Source organism: Neodiprion pinetum, chromosome 4, assembly GCF_021155775.2.
Source record: "Neodiprion pinetum isolate iyNeoPine1 chromosome 4, iyNeoPine1.2, whole genome shotgun sequence".
In the NCBI taxonomy this organism is placed as follows: domain Eukaryota; kingdom Metazoa; phylum Arthropoda; class Insecta; order Hymenoptera; family Diprionidae; genus Neodiprion; species Neodiprion pinetum.
Window position 1 is genome coordinate 36,448,317 of NC_060235.2, and position 17,947 is coordinate 36,466,263.

General features: G+C 42.5%; 3 protein-coding genes across 11 annotated transcripts in view; 2 read left to right on the forward strand and 1 right to left on the reverse strand.

Moving 5' to 3' along the window:
- The window catches only part of snsl (snustorr snarlik), an 8,549-nt gene extending 1,599 nt beyond the window's left edge, over positions 1 to 6,950 (reverse strand). The window contains exons 1-4 of one of the 2 annotated variants that reach the window (XM_046620402.2): positions 6,677 to 6,950; positions 1,568 to 1,648; positions 613 to 740; positions 107 to 268 (exon numbers count right to left, since the gene is read on the reverse strand). In XM_046620402.2, coding sequence (XP_046476358.1) covers positions 107 to 268; positions 613 to 740; positions 1,568 to 1,648; positions 6,677 to 6,686 — 381 coding nt within the window. In that variant the 5' untranslated portion in view covers positions 6,687 to 6,950. Of the gene's footprint in view, positions 1 to 106; positions 269 to 612; positions 741 to 1,567; positions 1,649 to 2,151; positions 2,610 to 6,676 lie in introns of those variants that run through there. The other variant, XM_069135055.1, reaches the window with a different exon arrangement.
- On the forward strand, positions 2,734 to 11,777 carry Syt20 (synaptotagmin 20). Of its 7 annotated transcripts, none has more exons than XM_046620395.2 (10): positions 2,734 to 2,875; positions 7,399 to 7,543; positions 8,353 to 8,463; positions 8,625 to 8,716; positions 9,754 to 9,885; positions 9,962 to 10,159; positions 10,406 to 10,558; positions 10,943 to 11,063; positions 11,196 to 11,368; positions 11,531 to 11,777. In XM_046620395.2, exons 2-10 carry the CDS (start codon positions 7,402 to 7,404, stop codon positions 11,729 to 11,731), a joined length of 1,323 nt encoding a protein of 440 aa, XP_046476351.1. In that variant the 5' UTR covers positions 2,734 to 2,875; positions 7,399 to 7,401; the 3' UTR covers positions 11,732 to 11,777. The 7 variants fall into 7 exon arrangements, with proteins under 7 accessions (XP_046476351.1, XP_046476352.1, XP_046476354.1 ...); XM_046620396.2 differs by lacking the exon at positions 2,734 to 2,875 and adding an exon at positions 4,268 to 4,413; XM_046620398.1 differs by lacking the exon at positions 2,734 to 2,875 and adding an exon at positions 5,408 to 5,820 and having other exon boundaries at positions 9,778 to 9,885.
- Positions 11,778 to 12,818: 1,041 nt separating this feature from the next.
- Positions 12,819 to 17,947, forward strand: part of Wdr62 (WD repeat domain 62) — an 85,150-nt gene continuing 80,021 nt past the window's right edge. For both annotated transcript variants that reach the window (XM_046623826.2, XM_069135610.1), the window contains exon 1: positions 12,819 to 12,996. The gene's annotated coding sequence lies outside the window, so the exon portion shown is untranslated. The remainder of the gene's footprint in view (positions 12,997 to 17,947) is intronic.

Sequence of the window (17,947 nt, forward strand, 5' to 3'; positions counted from 1 at the left end):
CGATTATTCCGAATGTTTGAAGTATTGTTTCCCGGTTTTGGTCATATAATTCAATTACAATGTTACAAAATTAGGTGACTATTCTGTTTCAAATTTCGTTATTCACCATCGTCTCGCTCTGGCTTTTCTTCGTCTGCATTTTTTTTAATTGCTCTTGCAGCCTGATCCGTTCTTCGAGTTCCTTCTGGATTCTGAGCTGATTCTGATACTTGGCAATGGACTGGGCCCAGGGTCCCATTTCACCATTTATTGCCGCATTGAGGGTTGCCTGTAACGTAAAAACAGAGATCAGTAAGTATAATTTGCATACGTTATTTAGACCATTAATCTAGGGTAATATTCATAATAATAATAACAAGGAGGAATCCTTGATTGGAAAGCGAGGTGGAAACCTAACAAAAAAAAAAAGGTTGATGCATGTCTCAATCGACCTTCTTGCATGCGCGGATATATGTATGAGTCGTAAAATAGAAGGCTTGCACAATAATCCGGCTTTGCCGCAAGAAAACATAAACGCAATTCAATTTGTACAGTGCGGTCGTGGCCGTTTTACGTAATTCACCGGCCAGTTCATTTTCGAAAAACTAATATTTAAAATCGGCCTTGACTCGCCTGACGCCGCCTCTTCGAGTCCGAAGTACCGATCCTCTCCGTTTCTTGCTGAGGACCGAGTTCCACTAGGACTTGGAAATCAGCATGCTCTCCGAGCCTGAAGCCAACTCCAAGCCGAGAGTCAGTTCCTAGTTGACGGTAAAAAAAAGAAATCCATTAGGTTCTGTCGCAAGCACGTTCCATGACTGCTCATTCATTATTCATTCGTTCTCAATTAATAATTTATCAAAAGAATGGGTTGCCGTTGAATCTTCAATACTTGCTCGCTGCTACTAGAAAATTGGCATCCTAATGTTTCTTTGGAAAATAGCCTACAAGTCATTACAAGGCATATTTCACGTTGAATCAGTGGGAGAAATTTCAGTGAGCAGGCCAGTATATTCGTTAAATTATGATAAATTTTTATCTTCCAAGAAATGATGTAGTCAAGTATTTTAAGGACCGTGTCTTCCTGTGTGTTTCCATGTGTGTGTGTGCACAGAAAAAAAAGACCTTGTTACATCAAAATTCACCGTCCATTGTGCAATCATTCTGCGTGACTCTGGAGTCTTTATACCTTCGATGCAGTACCGCGCACGTATTTGAAATAAATCATACAGAAACGTTCAGACATGGTCAACGTGTACATTAGCCAAGCACTCTGCGGCTTGCAGCGTGAGTAGTTTGCGTGTTTTGCACTCTAATTGTAGGTAATATTGTTTTGAATAGCACTGCGCAGTTTTACGGCGTGGAGAACGTGGAGAACGAGTGTGTGGTTGAATCTGGGTGTCTCATCAAGCAGTTATGTTTATATGAATGGGGTGAAAGTGCTTTGAAAAATCACCGCTTTAATTGAGCAGCGTGAAACAGGCATAATTTCATTTCTAACGCACCTCAACAATGAAGATGTGGGAACCCAGGCTATTTTTAAATTTCGTTTTCTTTAGTAACTGATAGTAGTCGAGTGGATGCTCACCTTTCTTTATCGGCGGAATATTGGAGTAGATGAGAGATAATATCGTGGGCAGTTCTTCCGGAATGATCAGACTGGTCACGCCTTAAAAAAATTTGCAATCCATTAAAAGAAGCTCCCTGAGATATAGTCTCGTACAAGAAATTGGCCCGAGTTCATCAATCGAGGCCTTCGTAATACCCTGCAGTTTACCAATTGAACACCCGTTGATTTTCCACGCATTTTTCAACGCAAACAAATTATCCCGATGAAATTCGACACACGAATGAGAATTTAGTTCAACAAAATTTGTTCCTACTTTACAGCGAATTGGAAAACGATTTCTCGGTATAGAGTAAACGGTCACCGGCTCTTCGGCTCTCGTTCGTGTGTCACAGATATTTCGTCACTGGGTTAGTGAGGCAGTAAAATTAACGGAACAAGAATTCGTCACTTCTCTCCATCGGTCTCTGCATAAGATTGCAGAGCCTGCGATATTCAACACGAATCAAAGGCACTGTTCCATCGCTAACATCACTGGTGCGTACCATCTCAGGACTTCGGTGACTCAAAAGTAGAAATCGGTTTCGCACCGGTTTGTCACTTACATCGGTAAAACAACAGCAAAAGCACGCTGTACCGCGTCACTGTGATCAGCATCTTTGTCTTCCGAGTACCGCAAAGGTCGAAAAAGCGTAAAGGGCGAAGAAAAGCGGAGCAACAATCGACCCTGTCTTCAGGTTCCACAACAACGCATCTTCGTCGATTCCGCGTTCACGCCACCGGTCAGAACACTCGGAGACTTTGCTTTTCGTTGTGGTTCCAATTGCTTCCGACGATCACTCAGGTCGCAGAGGAAATCGCGAACTTTAACTAAATCCTGACTTACGGTAGCGCGATTTTTTCACTCCAACCTCCGACGGCTTGCCGGTTCTGGATGCACTGGTGCCACTGGAGGATTGAACTTTTGGTGCCGGGCATAAAGAACTCCTTGCCGAAGTCGCCTCGAAGTGAAAGGAGTCCCCTTATCCGGGGAACGGTGGAGGCTCGAGGGTATCGAGGTCACCAGGAGGAGAGTGACTCTCTCCGCTCTCCTACCACCTGCACCTCGTACACGTGATCGTCCGGTCACAGCCGGACCTGGACTTGGTTGTACGGAGTCGTGTTCCCGCATTACCACACGGCCTGTACGTACGGCACTGGTACGCGCTAATCGCTACGATGAAAATAAAAGTGGGCTTTCGATGGCCGTCGAGCGACCTTGCGCCACTAATCTTTGCACATCTGCACGCTGATCGAATTGGTTGGGCTGCAGCCACCGATGGAACAACCGTGAGTAGGCTTGGCTTCGTTGTACTTGTTCAACTTTTTCAGCTTCTGACGGAATAGCCAAGTACAAATGCTCGGACAAACGCTGTACCCACGAAAAACATCGGATGTTCTCAGATAATTGACGAATCTATCGCAGAAAATTACCTCGAGGAATTTTCCTCGCTAAGGGTTCCATGAATTATTGATATCAGGTTTCTGTTAAGGTTTCAGATCGAGAATTGAAAGTTTCGTTATATCACTTTTCGTACACGGTTCTTATTTTAATTGAGAATCGGCTGCTGATTGGGTAAATATTCGTGATAATTTCTTGGTTATTTCTCTTTGTAATTTCTGTGCGACAATGATGCGAGAATGTAGGCGCCCTGTGCGAGATCAGTTTGTAAATCGTTTCTACAACCGCTCAAAGTTACTTTGTTACGCTTGTCTTTCTTCCTTATTTTTTTACGCCATATGCTAACCCGTAGTAAACCAGTACCTGACGTGAAATTGAAAGTCAAGCTCGCATTGGTTAGTAAATCAGAAGAGAAGTCTATTTGAATGAGAGAAATCTCGTTGAATTTACCATTTAGGATGGCTAGTGATAGATACGAGAGCTGTGTCCAGCATGCAATTTGTCATGGAGAGAACCTTGAGTCGAGTAGGTAGGATGATTATCCACTTTGGATAAAACGCATAGCGATAGTCCTCTTAAAGAATTTCAGGTGCTACGCGAGAATTTGTTGAGTTATGTGAAAGGCAGAGGTCGTGTCAAGCTTTGAATCAGAGTTGTGACACAATCCTCCATGTCAGTTTCCCAACACCTCGAATATGTCAGGATGAATTGTCTCCGAGGTCACAAAAATGCGTACAATTTATGGAAATTATTTTAATAAATCACGACGAATCGCTTCGCTGCACCGCTTCACCTGCTCGTTTTCCAAACCAACAACGTAGAGAAAGGAGTGATGGATGCCGTAATAGATACTTTTGCTTGTACCAGGAGTCAAGCTTGTTTTCTAATAACAGTTATTCCTTTCAGTTAACATTCGTATGTAGTATTTTAAGAATCATCGGGGCACAGTATCCAATAATTTTTGGACTTTCTTCGCCACGAACTATGAAGCGGAATGTCAGCTTATTCAAGGCAATATTGTACCAGGCACAATTATTCGACTATCGTACATTTTGATGACTCAAATTCGAGCCCAAGCATCAATCCTCGATTAAAATCCGCGAGGGAGTTTGAAGACAGTTTTACACGCTGATGATTTCGGTGATGGAAACTGGAACGAAAAACAACATGGAACGCCGGTAGGTGTATCATTATTTTCTGTCACTCAAGGAACCTGTAGACGATGTTGAAGAGTCGTAATAAAATGTTTTGAAATTGAGCTTGAAACGTGAGAATTAAACATGTGACACAAAGAGACCTGGAACTATAGCCTCGAGCGTAAAACAATAGTGAATTTGTACAACGCAAACATTATATGGCGATTGTAATGTGAGAGAGGAGTGAAAACAATTCAGTGCAGTCGACGTCGAGGGAAATTAACAAGCAGGTATGTCGACTTAAAAATGCATAAATCACGCGCTAGATTCGCCGCTTCAAGGATCTCGCAGTCCCCTCTTTTCTTGTCAGGTCCAAAGGTTCTCGGCTTGTGCGGATTAGCCAATAGACGACTGTGCGAGCAGAAATCGTTGCTTCTAAAAAATTAGAATTACACTTCACGCTTACAGTAGTCTCACCCTGGATATATTCCGCATCTCGTCAAACTCGATACTTTCGATAGCGTATGAACGAATCGCTGTTATTTCAGCTGGCAAATTGGCTCGACAGCTGCGTTTATCAGAGCGAAATGAATAGCGCGCACTTACCCATCTCCAAAAATGCCCTCCTCGACCGTTCCGTCGTGTTATACGGATGTGAATAAACTAGTGTGAGAAAAAGTATATATATATATATATACTCGATTGGAAATATAGAGTTTTACGCGCCTGGTTTAGCGACGACGAAACGTAACGACGAAGGTGAGTTAACTTTTAACGAGCCTTAGGTAAAACCGTACACGTCTCAATTCTCTTACGTAATTCTCACCGCGAGTGCGAGTCTAGATCGCGGTGATCGTTCGATGATCTGGAAACATGAAATCGACATTAACTTGCCTCTCGTACACCTAGGTGTGATGGAAATTTGCAAGCAACGCGTACGAGTTGGCGTTCTTTTGATCGCGGGGGTATCGATGTCAGGCGGATGCGACGATCCTCGACACCTGTAAAACTGTGCTTAGAAAACAAATAGCGATACGCACACGCGTGTCCGAGTCCAAGCGACAAACATGCAGCGTCGAGCCCACACTTGGTACCCACCAACGCTACGTGGCCGACTGCATGTGGGTAAGGCGCGATTGTTTTAGCATATCGAGCCAAGCCAGCAAAGAGTCGAGAGAGTGTATTATCAGCGATAACGCGTGGTTTCACGTGCTAGTGTGTACAATGCGAGCCCGCATGTGTTTGCGACGACTGTGTGGAGAGCCAAGCAATGTTAGGTAGGCCAGAAGCCGGAGTGAGCTCCATGGTAGTCGGCGAGGTATAAGAAACGGGTCGAGGTGTAACCTGCGAATAAAGAAACTATCGCGATTGTGAGCTACGCCCAGACGGGAGGAATTGTTACTCGACTATTGCGGGACTGACAGTGACTCGGTGATCGAGTGCTCGCCAGGAAGCAGGCGAGTCGGTGGTTCGGCTCGGCTGTTGGACGGTAATTAGCCGGGACCGTTGATGTGCTGGTGACAAAAAAATAAAAGAACATTAAAAAAAAAAAAAAAAAACACAAGACTACGCGTCAAAAAGGAGGACACCTTGTATCGGCGTTGCTTCGAAAGAAATTCCGTGATAGTCTCATGTCACCCAGTGTATCCGCATAGTATAGTGAGTGAGATTCTCCATCCCGGGACAGAATGTTTTTGGTAAGGAAAGTCAAGGTGGTTGCCAAGAAGATTATTCAATAACGTCATCCGCAACTATAATTCTTTTACTTCCCTCGACGTGCTCGAGTTTTCGATGATCTGGCAGATCTTAATGTCACTCCGGCAAAGCGAAACGATATTTTAGCACCATTTTATCCTCGTTGGGCTCACTGGTCACTTCCAGGATGTTCGTTATCTTGTTTTCCACGGTAATTTTCCAGCCCCACCGCATGTCCGTTTATGACTCCGGTGAATATTTATCGAGAATAACGATTCAAGGGCGTTATGTAGTCGCACTGACCGTCTACGGTGTGTTGTTCCGAGACGAGCTCGCTCTTCATCAGAATGATATTAGCTGGTATGCACTTACTTTAATGATCTGATTTGTAAGCGTCACAGAACTCGCGGTGCGGTCACGTCTTCATCGCTCGTTTGTGGTGAAAATTTTTCCTTCGTGATAAAACCGTGCGTTTCTTTCAAACTCCACGATTCTCATTTCCTTAAGAATACACGATTTCGACACACGTGTGGAAGGAAGAACCTTAGCGTCACATGAGCAGAGACAAGTGTTCAAACAGCGTAAGCCCGTAGAGCTATTCCCGCGCACGTGAGACAGTAAGCTCAACACGTAATATCGAGATCACGAGAAGATAACGAGCAAACGGTATAAAGCGGCAAAACTATCCAACCTTGCGTCGCGTCTTGAAGCTGCACGAAAGCTCTTCGCGCAGACATCTCTTTGGCACTCGATACGTCGCTACACGTACCAGTATTATTCACGAGCACTCGGTTATACGTGCGTTTTACACCGTGTAGGTGTGTTTGCCACCAGTGACGAACGTTATGACTTTCGTACCTGTGTGCATAGTTGGCTGCTCGAAGCTTTTCACCTCGTCAAAGTAACTTGATATCCGAAGTGATGGACAATTCGATCGTACGGCGCCAGCTCCGCTCAAGTTTGCAACTTATATAGCCGATCACGTCCGGGGAAGTCGTAATTGTTTACAAACAATATTAACACCGATGATGCCGCGTTTGGTTTGACCTTGAGAGAAGAGGCACCTCGAACGTACGCAAGGCGTAAGTCGTACATCACAGTGTGTATAGCGATTATTCCATTGTCACTGTACATGCAGAAGGTGCGCAAGTGCACGTTGTGAGTCGAGTCGCAAATAGATTGTCCGTTTATTTTTTTCTCTTCTCCTTCTCCCTCTCATTTTCTTCTCTCCTCCTCCTTGTGCTGTTTTTCCCACCGTTAATTTCCACCTTTTATTTCCTTTGCACGACTCCAGATAACAGGTAATTACGCTTGTCATCGTGCCGCGTGTGCACGGAGAGCGTAGGTATTCGTCGTGCGCACAGTTAATTAGTCTGGGACTCGAAATCGGCAATAGCTACTACCGCTGTCTTCGCTTCGTTCATCGCGAAGCGTAATTTATGCAAATACAGTGCCGATTACACGTATGCGCTGTTCAACCTGATCCCGACCACCGGACTGACGGTTCTTTCCGTTCCCCTCCTCCCGAAACTACTCGACATCAGCTTTATAATGATCACACGTTAATTCTGCAATTCCAGTGAATGGTGGACGCAGAGTTTCTGGGCCCGTGGGGCCGGTTCGTGCTGATTGGGGCTGGCGCAGCGGCTGTTTTGGTCTTCCTCCTGATAATCGCATGCTTCCTTACGCCCGGATGTATCGGGTACGAGTGCGTACGTAAGCGCCGTAAGTCACGAATGCTTTCTCTCAGTTGAATGTCAAAAATATCACACGATCACGCCGGATTTTAAACTCCATTAATATTCAATCCGCTCAAGGCTTTCCATTCTTCGTTACTTGGCACTCGTTTAACAACGTGCGTAACAACGATCGGACGTTTAATTTCGAGGCGGATTGCTCCGCTTAACGATTGTCGTGCGGTAGAACGGTGTTGATAAAGATAACAGCAGCGACTAAACGCAGGCAAGGTATCCTACCTAAGCCGGTCAATTTACAACTGGAAACCCAGGTCAAATCGCTGCGGGTAGACACACGAGTTTCTAGGCAAATCGTTCGGAGGTGAAATTGTTTGGTTGATGGTATCACGATCACATCGGTATCGGTGTGAAATGCCGACCGATATTCCTGATTCACTCGTGAGTCGCGCACAATTACAAACCTTGAAAGAACTCCGGGATGGTTTCGGAGTTAATTTAAAACTTGTGCAAAGGTCGATAAAATCTGAAAAATTAGTGTCAACGGTACGACGCGTGACGCGTTTAATGCCTAATCTTAACGGTCACTCTGCAAGAGAACGGCAGCTTGAGCAATATTGATGAACAAAATGTGCCGGATGATTCGAGCGCACGTTATACATATTATACCGTATGCGGGATTTAAAAGAGACACGAGTACACTCTCTATACTGTACAGTGCGATCGGTTAAAACGTCACGGAGACGAGGTCTAAGGTGGTTATTTTTACGTTAGTAAACCGAGGCGGAGATAAGGTTCACGGATAAAAAGAGCCAAGCTTTAAACAAACATTTGTCTTAGGAAAACACGAGACGAATACTCCGTTGAGGTGCAACGGACCCCCGAACGAAAACGTCAAGCTCGCCGACGTAAGCTACAGGTCCTGGAGGCTGGGAAGTTTATACGACAATGGTAACAACCCTGACTCGTCTCACTCCCCCACCTTGCTTTTTCTTATCCTTGGCGTCTGTTGAACCCTCGTTAAAAAATCATCAGTCTTGAGCAGATATTGTGGCTTGTTAGAAACGTGCAAGCCGATTTACCGATTAACTTACCCTGATTATCTCCTCCAGGAAGCATTTGCGAAAACGTCGAGTCCCAGGGAAGGGATTCTCCGAATTCAATCAACGGTACCTTCGAGAGCATCGAGACCGCTTCCACTCTGGTAATTACCTTCCATTGTTCTTTTACATTTGATAATACCGTAATTTACACGATTCGAAATGCGAATCCAAACGGCTGATGCGATTTCACGCCGGAGTTGATCCTCGATAATTGGGTCTGTGTGCAAGTCCAAATTATTTATCGTCGAAATTCCGTTGACCAGAGGATGGATGTCGTTACAGTGCGTTTGGCGGTAAAATATTCAAAACATTTTCAATTTTGATCATTCGGAATTTCGACCAGTAATTTCTAACGAGAGAGAGAGAGAGAGAGAAAGAGAGATTTTTTTTTTTTAAACCAAATTTTGTGGAAATCGTGTACTTTTGAAAAAATGAGTCGTTTTTTGGGCAGGAAATAAGCAGGAGATTTTACATAAAAAAAAGTTTGCATTAAATAAAAGAAACGGTGGCGTGCTTCTGTAGAAAATGTTATTGCGAAGCCACTGTTAAAATTTCAAATCGATCCATGCAACCATGTTCAAGTAACCTGTCCTCCCAGATTGAAAGAAGTGGTTTCGAGAAAATTGCGTTTAAGATTTAAAGGACCTTTTAAAAAAAATTTTTCACTACAGGGTCGATTGGATATTGTTTTTATAACCCTAAGATATTGTTCAAGCCAAAAAAAAAACCAATTTTCCAAAATCCGAGAGCATTTCCCCTTAAGGGGGAAGGCCACTGTGACGACCGAAAATATGACCGATTTTTAAGAATTTTTTCACAGGGATAACTAATTAATAAAGGGTTCGGATTGTCGGTATTTTATTGAGTATATATTAAACGTGTTTTAAATAAATTTTTAATAAAAAATATTCGAAATTAACAAAAAAATTCCCCTCCGTCGTGGTATTGATATCTCGGTGAAAGATTATTTGAATTTTTATTTCTTTTTGATTATATATAAAACGACGACGGATTGCGAAATTTAGTATTTTCAAGGCCCTTTTGCCATTGCCTTCCCCCTTAAAACTAAAGTTGAATAAGACTGACAAGAGGGAGAATGTATCGTTGATTTACGTAATCGGCGGAGCTAAATTTTCAGAGTTTGATCAACGTCGAAAAGCAGCCGAAGGATGACCCGCTCAAGGATTTTCCAACAGAGTTGACAATGAGCTTGCAATACTTGCCGGCGAGTGCGGAAAACGTAACGGGGAAGCTCGTAATCGGCATCGAGGTACCTGCTCTTGAGCTTTAAAAGCGCAACGTTGACCGTGAATCATCGACTGATGCGTATACCGGTTTCTTTTCAGGCGGTATCGAACTTACCTCAGAAGCAGTACAACTGCACCCTAGAGCCGTATGTGGCGGTGAACATTGTAAAGCAGTCCTGGTCCAACCGGAATCCGGAAAAACTGCACAGCTTTAGGACGAGGGGGGTTCGGCACACGGCCAGCCCAATTTACAGAGAAACTTTCGTCGTTGCGGATGTCAAGCCCCAAGAAGTCAAGGCACGTGGATCCCGTCATTATCACACGTTATCATCCGTGACCTTGCACCCGGAGATTTCGGTCTTGGCAGCCTTAGTCGCCTATTTTCACTTGGCAGTCCGTCCGACACCTTTTGACTTTCTTTCAAACGATTCGCGCACCGGGCAAAAAGCTTTCCCCCCGTTTTTGAGCCTGGCAAACAATGAGGTGTAATTGTTCCGAACAACTCAACGCGCTTGCTTTGATCTTTCATTGTTAATTTTTCAGGAATGGGCTGTTGACGTCACGGCATACGATCACGACAGGTACGCCAATCACACGGAGTTATGCACGCTCAGAGTTCCTTTGAAAGAAGTGAAGAAGTTATTGACCAGCCCGGAAATTCATTTGCTTAATTACAAAATGAAGCGGTCGAGCAAGGTGTGTGTAACAACCGCGTTAGATCCGTCGATCCTTGACCGCCGAACAGACCCGTTAAAGTGCTGTATAAGTTGTCCTACTTCGATCCTCGTCTCCATATTTTATTTCGGGATCTGACTGCGTTCCAGTTGAACGGTCGAACAGGTTCGCAACGAGGGACTTTTGACCTCGTTCTCAATAATTTCCTGTCCTTTATTACTACGTAGAAAAATTAAATCAATAAAAAATAAATGCGCGAACAAAACAGTTGTAATGATCGATGTAATTAATGCAGTCAGCACGTGGTTCGGCGGTCAAAAATACGTCGCAGCTACTAAAAATATTTCATGATATTTCCGGTTTAACATCTATGTTTAATAGCTACCGTATAATCTTTTCTTTTAGGAATTCGGTAACATCTTGCTGGGAATAAGTTACCTGCCAACTGCGCAGAGATTAACGATTAACGTTGCAAGGCTCGCTAACGTTAAATTCGCACCAACCGTACCGACGTTAAATGATTTCAGTGAGTGTCAAGCTTTAATAAACTAAACTAATATATTATCGTATAATCGTCATTTAAGTATTAATAACGTAACGATAAATTCTGGCAACAATTCAAGCGCGCCGAAGTTTAATTGACCCTCTCGCATTGCAGATCCGTACGTACGGATATTAATGCTTAATGGAAAGACGGGGCGGAAGATGAAAAAGAAGAAGACGAAATTCTTGCGAGCAGCTGCTCAGCCCGAATTCAATGAAACGTTAACGTTCGACTTGACCTTTGCTCAGCTCGAAACTATTCAATTTCTCGTTGCTGTTTGGAGCAAGGTGACGTATCGCGTTCTAAATACACGCATGAAATATCAAAAATTCAGCCAATAAAACCGCTACATACAGCATACGGATCTATGAAAAATTAGGCAATTATTTACAGGACTGAATATACGATGGGTAAAAAATGGTCTCACATTCTCATTCTATTTATTCCAGAATATAATCGCAGAGGAAAACAGCAGCGAGCAGCACAGCGACAGCGAAGAATCGATAAATTCCTATAAAAAATCCAAAGACGTTTGCATAGGAAAAGTAGCCATAGGAAAGGGGGCGAGAGGTGCAACGGAGAAGGCCCACTGGTTTGCCGTTTTACAAAACCCAAGAAAAATTGTCACGGTTTGGCACACGCTAAAGTAGAATGTATAATCTGTAAATAATGTTAAAATAAATTGTAAAAATGGAATTCTGAAAGACTTTTTCACGCTTGCGTTGATGCCTGAAACGCAAGAATATTTTTGAATAGGTTTAATTGACCAATCGATCCATCAAAGTCCGAACACGAGTCGTAACATCCAGATAGATACGATCTGTTAGTTTTTATTTATCTGTAAACTTGCCTCAGTTGTTTCACGCGAACCGTTTCTCAATTTATTCTCGGTTGTTTCGTGCAAAGTCGATCTTGCATCGGAGTTGTCAGTTAAGGGGTTACATGGCGTTTGAAGGGGGAAAAAAAACATGTTTTCTCTAATTTTTTTTCAATTTAATGAAAGAATTATTTTATTAAACCTTCAAGAATATGAAAGAATAATATTTGATCAAATTTCCATCCAAAAATTTTGTAAATTCAGCCATTGAGAACTGGTTTTCGAAGAAACGAGTAATCGCGGTGGACAATATAACTCATGAAAGCTTGATGTGAAATCAAAAAACCAAATATTTTTTGTCAGTAGGTAATCATAGCTCGTGAACGTAAGAAGGATTTAGAAAAAATTGTAATTTGAATCTTTGGTAGAGTTGTATGAAAAACACTACGGTTTTTGGTTAAATCCAGACCACGTATTGCCTTGTAAAATAAGTTGTGATCAAGGAAAAAAGAATCCTTTTATCAATCACTAGCTATACACTGCATCTTGATTTCCGCTAAAGCTATTACGAGTTATCCTGTACACCGCAAGGTTACTCGTTTCTTCGAAAACCAATTTTCCAAAATTCCATTCAAATATTGTTCTTTTATAAGCTCAGAGTTTGAATAAAACAATTCTTCTACCAAATGAAAGAAGATTATAGAAAACATGTTTGTTTTTTGCCCTCTAAAACCCGCGCAGCTCCTTAATATCGTTCGTCTTCTCGCGGTCTGCCGTTTCGGCGGTTCGAACGAAGGGCGCGAATCGCCATTTTGATATGACGGTTGCTCGCGTCGCCGGCAGAGGGAACGCGGATCGCGGAACGATTGGGAAGCGTATCGGGCAGGCAGGCGGACAGGCGACCGACTTCAGTCTGTTTTGTGACTTGTGAGTGCGCGCGGCTGAGTGGCGTCGTGTTATGTTTTGTGTTTTTTCTTTTGCATCATCATAACCGCCCGTATAGTTTCGCCCCCTCCATCCAACCGTACGTGATAATTGGTGTGAGTTTTAACCCGTCGCCCTGTGAGAGACGGGATCCGATCTGATCGTCACTGAAACGTGAGTATCGCAAAATTTCTCCCCCTAACGTTAATTTTACATCCATTGTGTACTTTGCCATTTCACCCGCGATCCAATCCGCTCAACGGATAATCGCAATACGAATATGAACCGTAAACCACAGCCGTCGATCGGTCAGAGTTTACACTTCGGAATTGTTGCGCGTTTTCCACTAGCCGCTTCTGCTTGCCACTTGTTTCTCTATTGTCTCGACTGCGAGTTCGCCTCGAGCCAACCGCCGTTTATTCCCGCATCAACTGTGTATTTTCAAACGGCCGTTTGTTCCTTCTCCGGATCTCTTAGCATCGAAACGGCGATATCGCCGGTTTCGAATCCGATTTTCGCAACGGTTGTCCGGCTTGAACCTAACTCAACCCTAACCTCATTGCGCGACAAATGCACAATCTACGCATTGTATACCTGTAATGTATAAGCAATACAAGCATAAACTGTATGCAGATAAGAGAGCGCGATCGCGTAATCGTAACCTATAATGAATCAGCTGACGCGTCTACGGTTGAAGCTTTGTAGGCGTGTAAGTCGAACTTCGTCGAAGCCACGCTCACATTCATTCCAACCTTCTCGTACCTACTTACTCGACGATTTTTCGAGCTCTGCGACATGAGAGGGAAATAAAAAAAAAACCAACTCCCGGCGACTTATACCTGCTCGCTCTTTCCCTCGCGTCTAGCCTCTAGCCTTTACTTACGATTAGCCGGTTTTCGGCCGCCGATCCGCTCGCCCAGTCGCCCCGCGCTTCTTCAAAGACCTTCATGCAATGGGTTTTTACTCGCATGTGTAGTACGACTCGTGTACAACAGATTGTCAGTGAGTACCGTTTCATTGTCGGAATGAAGAGGGGTGCGTGTTATCGGTGTGACTTGAATTAACGGATAACAAAACACGAGCTCTTTCTTTCCTTGTCTGTAAAAAGGTAGATTGAAAGCTCCGAATGGTCTGCGTATCGACAAAACAGTGCCCGGGCAACCCGGAGCGTTATTAAAACGCCTTTTTCGACAGGACGAAAGGCGAGTGCGTTGTTTGAAAGGGCGATTATCCCGCTTTCCTACGAGTTGGTGTGATTTTATCTCTGAGAGACCGAAGTCAGTAACGTTAACGTAACGAAACATTGAGGGGAAAGATCGTTATTTCGCATTTTTATAGTGACATTGAATGAGACTGAAGTTAGTAACGTTATTCCAATGATTAACGTATCGGAAAATCGTTTATTCGCTGTTGCAGGAATGTCTGAAATTCAGTGAATTATAACAGGGCAAAATGTATGCATATTTTCAAAACTTAACTACTTCAAAGTCACTATAAACTTACAAAATAGTAATTTTTCACCCCAATCATTCTTCGTTACGTCAACGTTAAGTTGTCAAGTTTTCCAAATATGTATTACATATATTTTTCCACATTATAACTTACCGTATCACAGACGTTCTCGAAACTGCTAAATAACGATTTTATCCGAAACTTGAATCATTACAACAACGTTACCAACATCAGCTTCATTTATCTCTTCTGGAAACATTTCCAAACGTTTCGTCTTTGCGCATCCTTCAATCGCGTATTAATCAACTTCATGCCATTACTGTCAATCTTTTGTACAAATACTGTGCAGGCGCGGTAGTGAAGTGTGTCTAGGAATATATCTTACTATCGTTGTCGCTGAACAACTGTTCGATACGTAGATATACGGATCTTTGAAGGATAGCTACTTCTTACGAGACAACTACGACTGCTACTGATTTATGCTAATTACCCATCCTGCTCGCTCACGAGTGGCAGCAATTATTTTCCACCACTGTGTCGATGGCTCTTATTTTCTTTCGTATTTTTTTTCTTGATTATTTCATCCTCATTTTACCGGCACACGCACGGCATGATTGATATATCTGCACGGACCGTGGCATAACACCACCTTACGTAATTTTTATCATCCAATTACCACGGACAATCTGTGTAATCTTAGGGACAAACTAGTTTTCACAAATCCGGGAAACTAGAGTTGCCTCGAACGAGTGTATGACTTTTTTTTCCTGCTACTTCGGGGGTTGAAGACTTTATTTGTAAGTATGAATAAAAAAGTGAGAAAGAGCGAAATAAAAATCATCCGTACGATTTAATATTCTCTGCCTAATGAAAAATTTATCTTCCGTCAAATTTGTTGGACGTGACGTTACTTCAATGTCCCAGCAAACTGTACATTGAAGAACTTTTTTTTCTTTTCTTTCTTTTTTTTTTTTTTTTTACCTGTCCAAAAGTCGGGTTGTTTTTTGTTTTTTCATACAGGTGTACGCGTATGATTTATTTTGTCAATTTAAGTAGCATAGCAGGATGAAACTGCGAAATGTAATTTGAATTCATATGAAAGGCGACCTCGCAGCCTGTTGTCAAAATTATAAAAAAATCCGGAAAAAACTATTGAGTGACTCGATTGTAAAAGGCGAAAAATATGATTCGAAAAATTTCTAGAACCTCAGTCAGCGAATGCGACTTATGTTTTTGGTTTTCTATTCGAAACGCACGTCTCGAGATAAAGTTTCTGCAACATTTTCTAAGGAAAAAAAACAGCATCGTTGTACATGTAGAAAATGTTGCCAGGCAGAGGCACGTAAACTGTATAAATATTACGGGGTATTTGATCGAACCAAACGCTTTTAACGATGTCGTAAAACGTTGGTCTCCTGCTGCATGCAAGGATCGCGTGCACGCGAATTCAACCGTGCCTTATACCCCGAAAACATGTCTCGATCGATTTCCGATGAGGGAATTCGGTCCCATCGCCGAATGAACGGAGTCTACTACATCTTGTATGTTGCTGGCGTTATTGATAGTTTGTTAGATTTATCGTATGCTCACGGTCGAATGAAGGAGAGCTTGAATTTTATTAAAATATATTGAAATTTATTTTCAGCGTTATAGAATTGTACTGGAATTACAAAATTATGCATAATGCACATGAACCGATAGAGCCGTGCATTCGGTGATAAGAAGAATTCGGTTCAATGACGATGGAATAATAAGTTTTCTGTGCGCGATGCATAGTCATCGTATTACTGTTAAAACTAAATGTGCGGTTGGGGTGCAGTTTTTCTATCAAATAAACCGACGAAATTCATGTTTAAATAAAAATATCACCATTTGTTTATACTCGTGTTTTTCCTATTATTTATCGTTGAGGATAAAACCTGTCGCGGAAGAATTTTTAACGCGATGTGTGTTTCTGAATCCTTTCATCAAAGCTTGAATGTTTTAAAAATTTTTAAACAACGTTATGGAATCAGCGTGGAATTTGAATCGGCAAATCGTCGTACGTAACATACAGTTGATACGTATTATTCATTTCTTACGACGGGTCTAAACACGAGTTATGATGTAACATTGTAGCAGGTAATGTAACTGTCAAATTGAATCGGCTTTCGCTTTCGTTTCATTTTCGTTCTCATCGTGAAAACTAGCCGAAGATGGAAGGATGCCCGAAAGCTGGGTGCACGCGGTGGCAATAAGACGTGGATATTTATTAGCCCAAACGAACTGGTGCCAGTTTGTGAGACCTCACGGACGAAACTGTTACAGCGATACATCTTGCATATCTCGGCTAGGACTGAACACGGCGGTAGTTTCGACGCTCGTTTTAATAGCTAATCGGGCCACTACAAACCTACTCGCGTGTCTCTCTTCATTTCTCTTCTATTTTTCTTCATTCCTCTCCTCTCGTCCATAACCTTTGGACGACACGAACGAGACGCTCTGCGGCACTCTACTCTAGTCCATCGCTAAAAAATACCTAGCGTTGTAGAGATACCCAACGACGGTCGTTGAAATAAAAATAGCGTTGCCACGTTGAATATAAATAAGAGAGAGAGAGAGAAATAAGGCCCTCTTAAAATACACGCTGCTTCTCTTCTTTTCTTTTCTCATCTCTTTTCTTTGAGACGCGATGCAGCGTCCGTATGTTTGTCTATACTCACCCGGATTGACACGTCTCGTCAAACTCTTTGACTATCTTTCCTTCACCCTCGATTTACGGCATAAGTGCTGATTTTTAATAAATCAAGCCCACTTCCTCGTACCTACATCAAATTCGATTTTACATGTAAGGAATTTTCTGTCAAGATTATTTTCAGTAATCAATTTATCAGTCATTGAATCGGCTCTTTTGCTTGCACTATATGTTCCGGTTTAATGGGGCGGGTGTGAGATTCCGAATTTGAGAAGTTTCGAAGGTACCAAGTTCCGAAATTATTCGGTGGCGAAACTTGAAGTAGAATAAATCAAACTTTGACCAAACATCAAAGTTTCGAAAAGGAAGATTTTCAGTTCTGTAAATTTCTTGCTTGGTGAAATTTCACCACTTTGATCGTTCTTTGTTTTGGATTTTCGATACATATTTTCATTTCGGAATCCTGGTTATTCTGTTTTTCGGTTTTTCTGATTCTTTACACCCACTCGGAGAACAATATACGCTGTGTGAATATACTTCAATTTTTGAAATTTTACTCTATCGAAACTTTATTGAATTTGAATTTTCGGAATCTTGCATTTCGGAAGTTTGAGTCGTCGACTTCCCGACCATTCGAAACTTCGTCGTTTCTTCAAAGTTTGATTTCTTTACTTCAAGTTTCGACATGAAATAATTCGGAATTAGGCGCTCTCGTAACTTCAACCCCGTCCCGGTTTCATTAGGGATCGAATTTTTTTTCTTAATTAAACCAGCTAAATTAGACGAGGAAACCGTATTTCGTACGGGCTGATAAACCTTCCAGGACGGTGATTAGGAAATGCAAACGATACAGGGAGGCGACGAGCTCGCCGTTCTTTATACCGTGTAATCCTAGCTCAACTCCTGAGTGATCATCTTGTCGAGAGATGATACGCATCGTCATCTAGCTGGTAAGTGAAACCTCTGCTGTATCGCGGATCGTAGTTATTAACGATTGAT

What these genes read in the sequence shown, in the direction of transcription:
- Syt20 (XM_046620395.2), top strand. Translation starts at nt 7,402, where the DNA reads ATGGTGGACGCAGAGTTTCTGGGCCCGTGGGGCCGGTTCGTGCTGATT. An exon ending in GGGAAGTTTATACGACAATG is followed by an intron (nt 8,464 to 8,624) that starts GTAACAACCCTG and finishes TATCTCCTCCAG; the next exon opens with GAAGCATTTGCGAAAACGTC. An exon ending in TCGTTGCTGTTTGGAGCAAG is followed by an intron (nt 11,369 to 11,530) that starts GTGACGTATCGC and finishes TATTTATTCCAG; the next exon opens with AATATAATCGCAGAGGAAAA.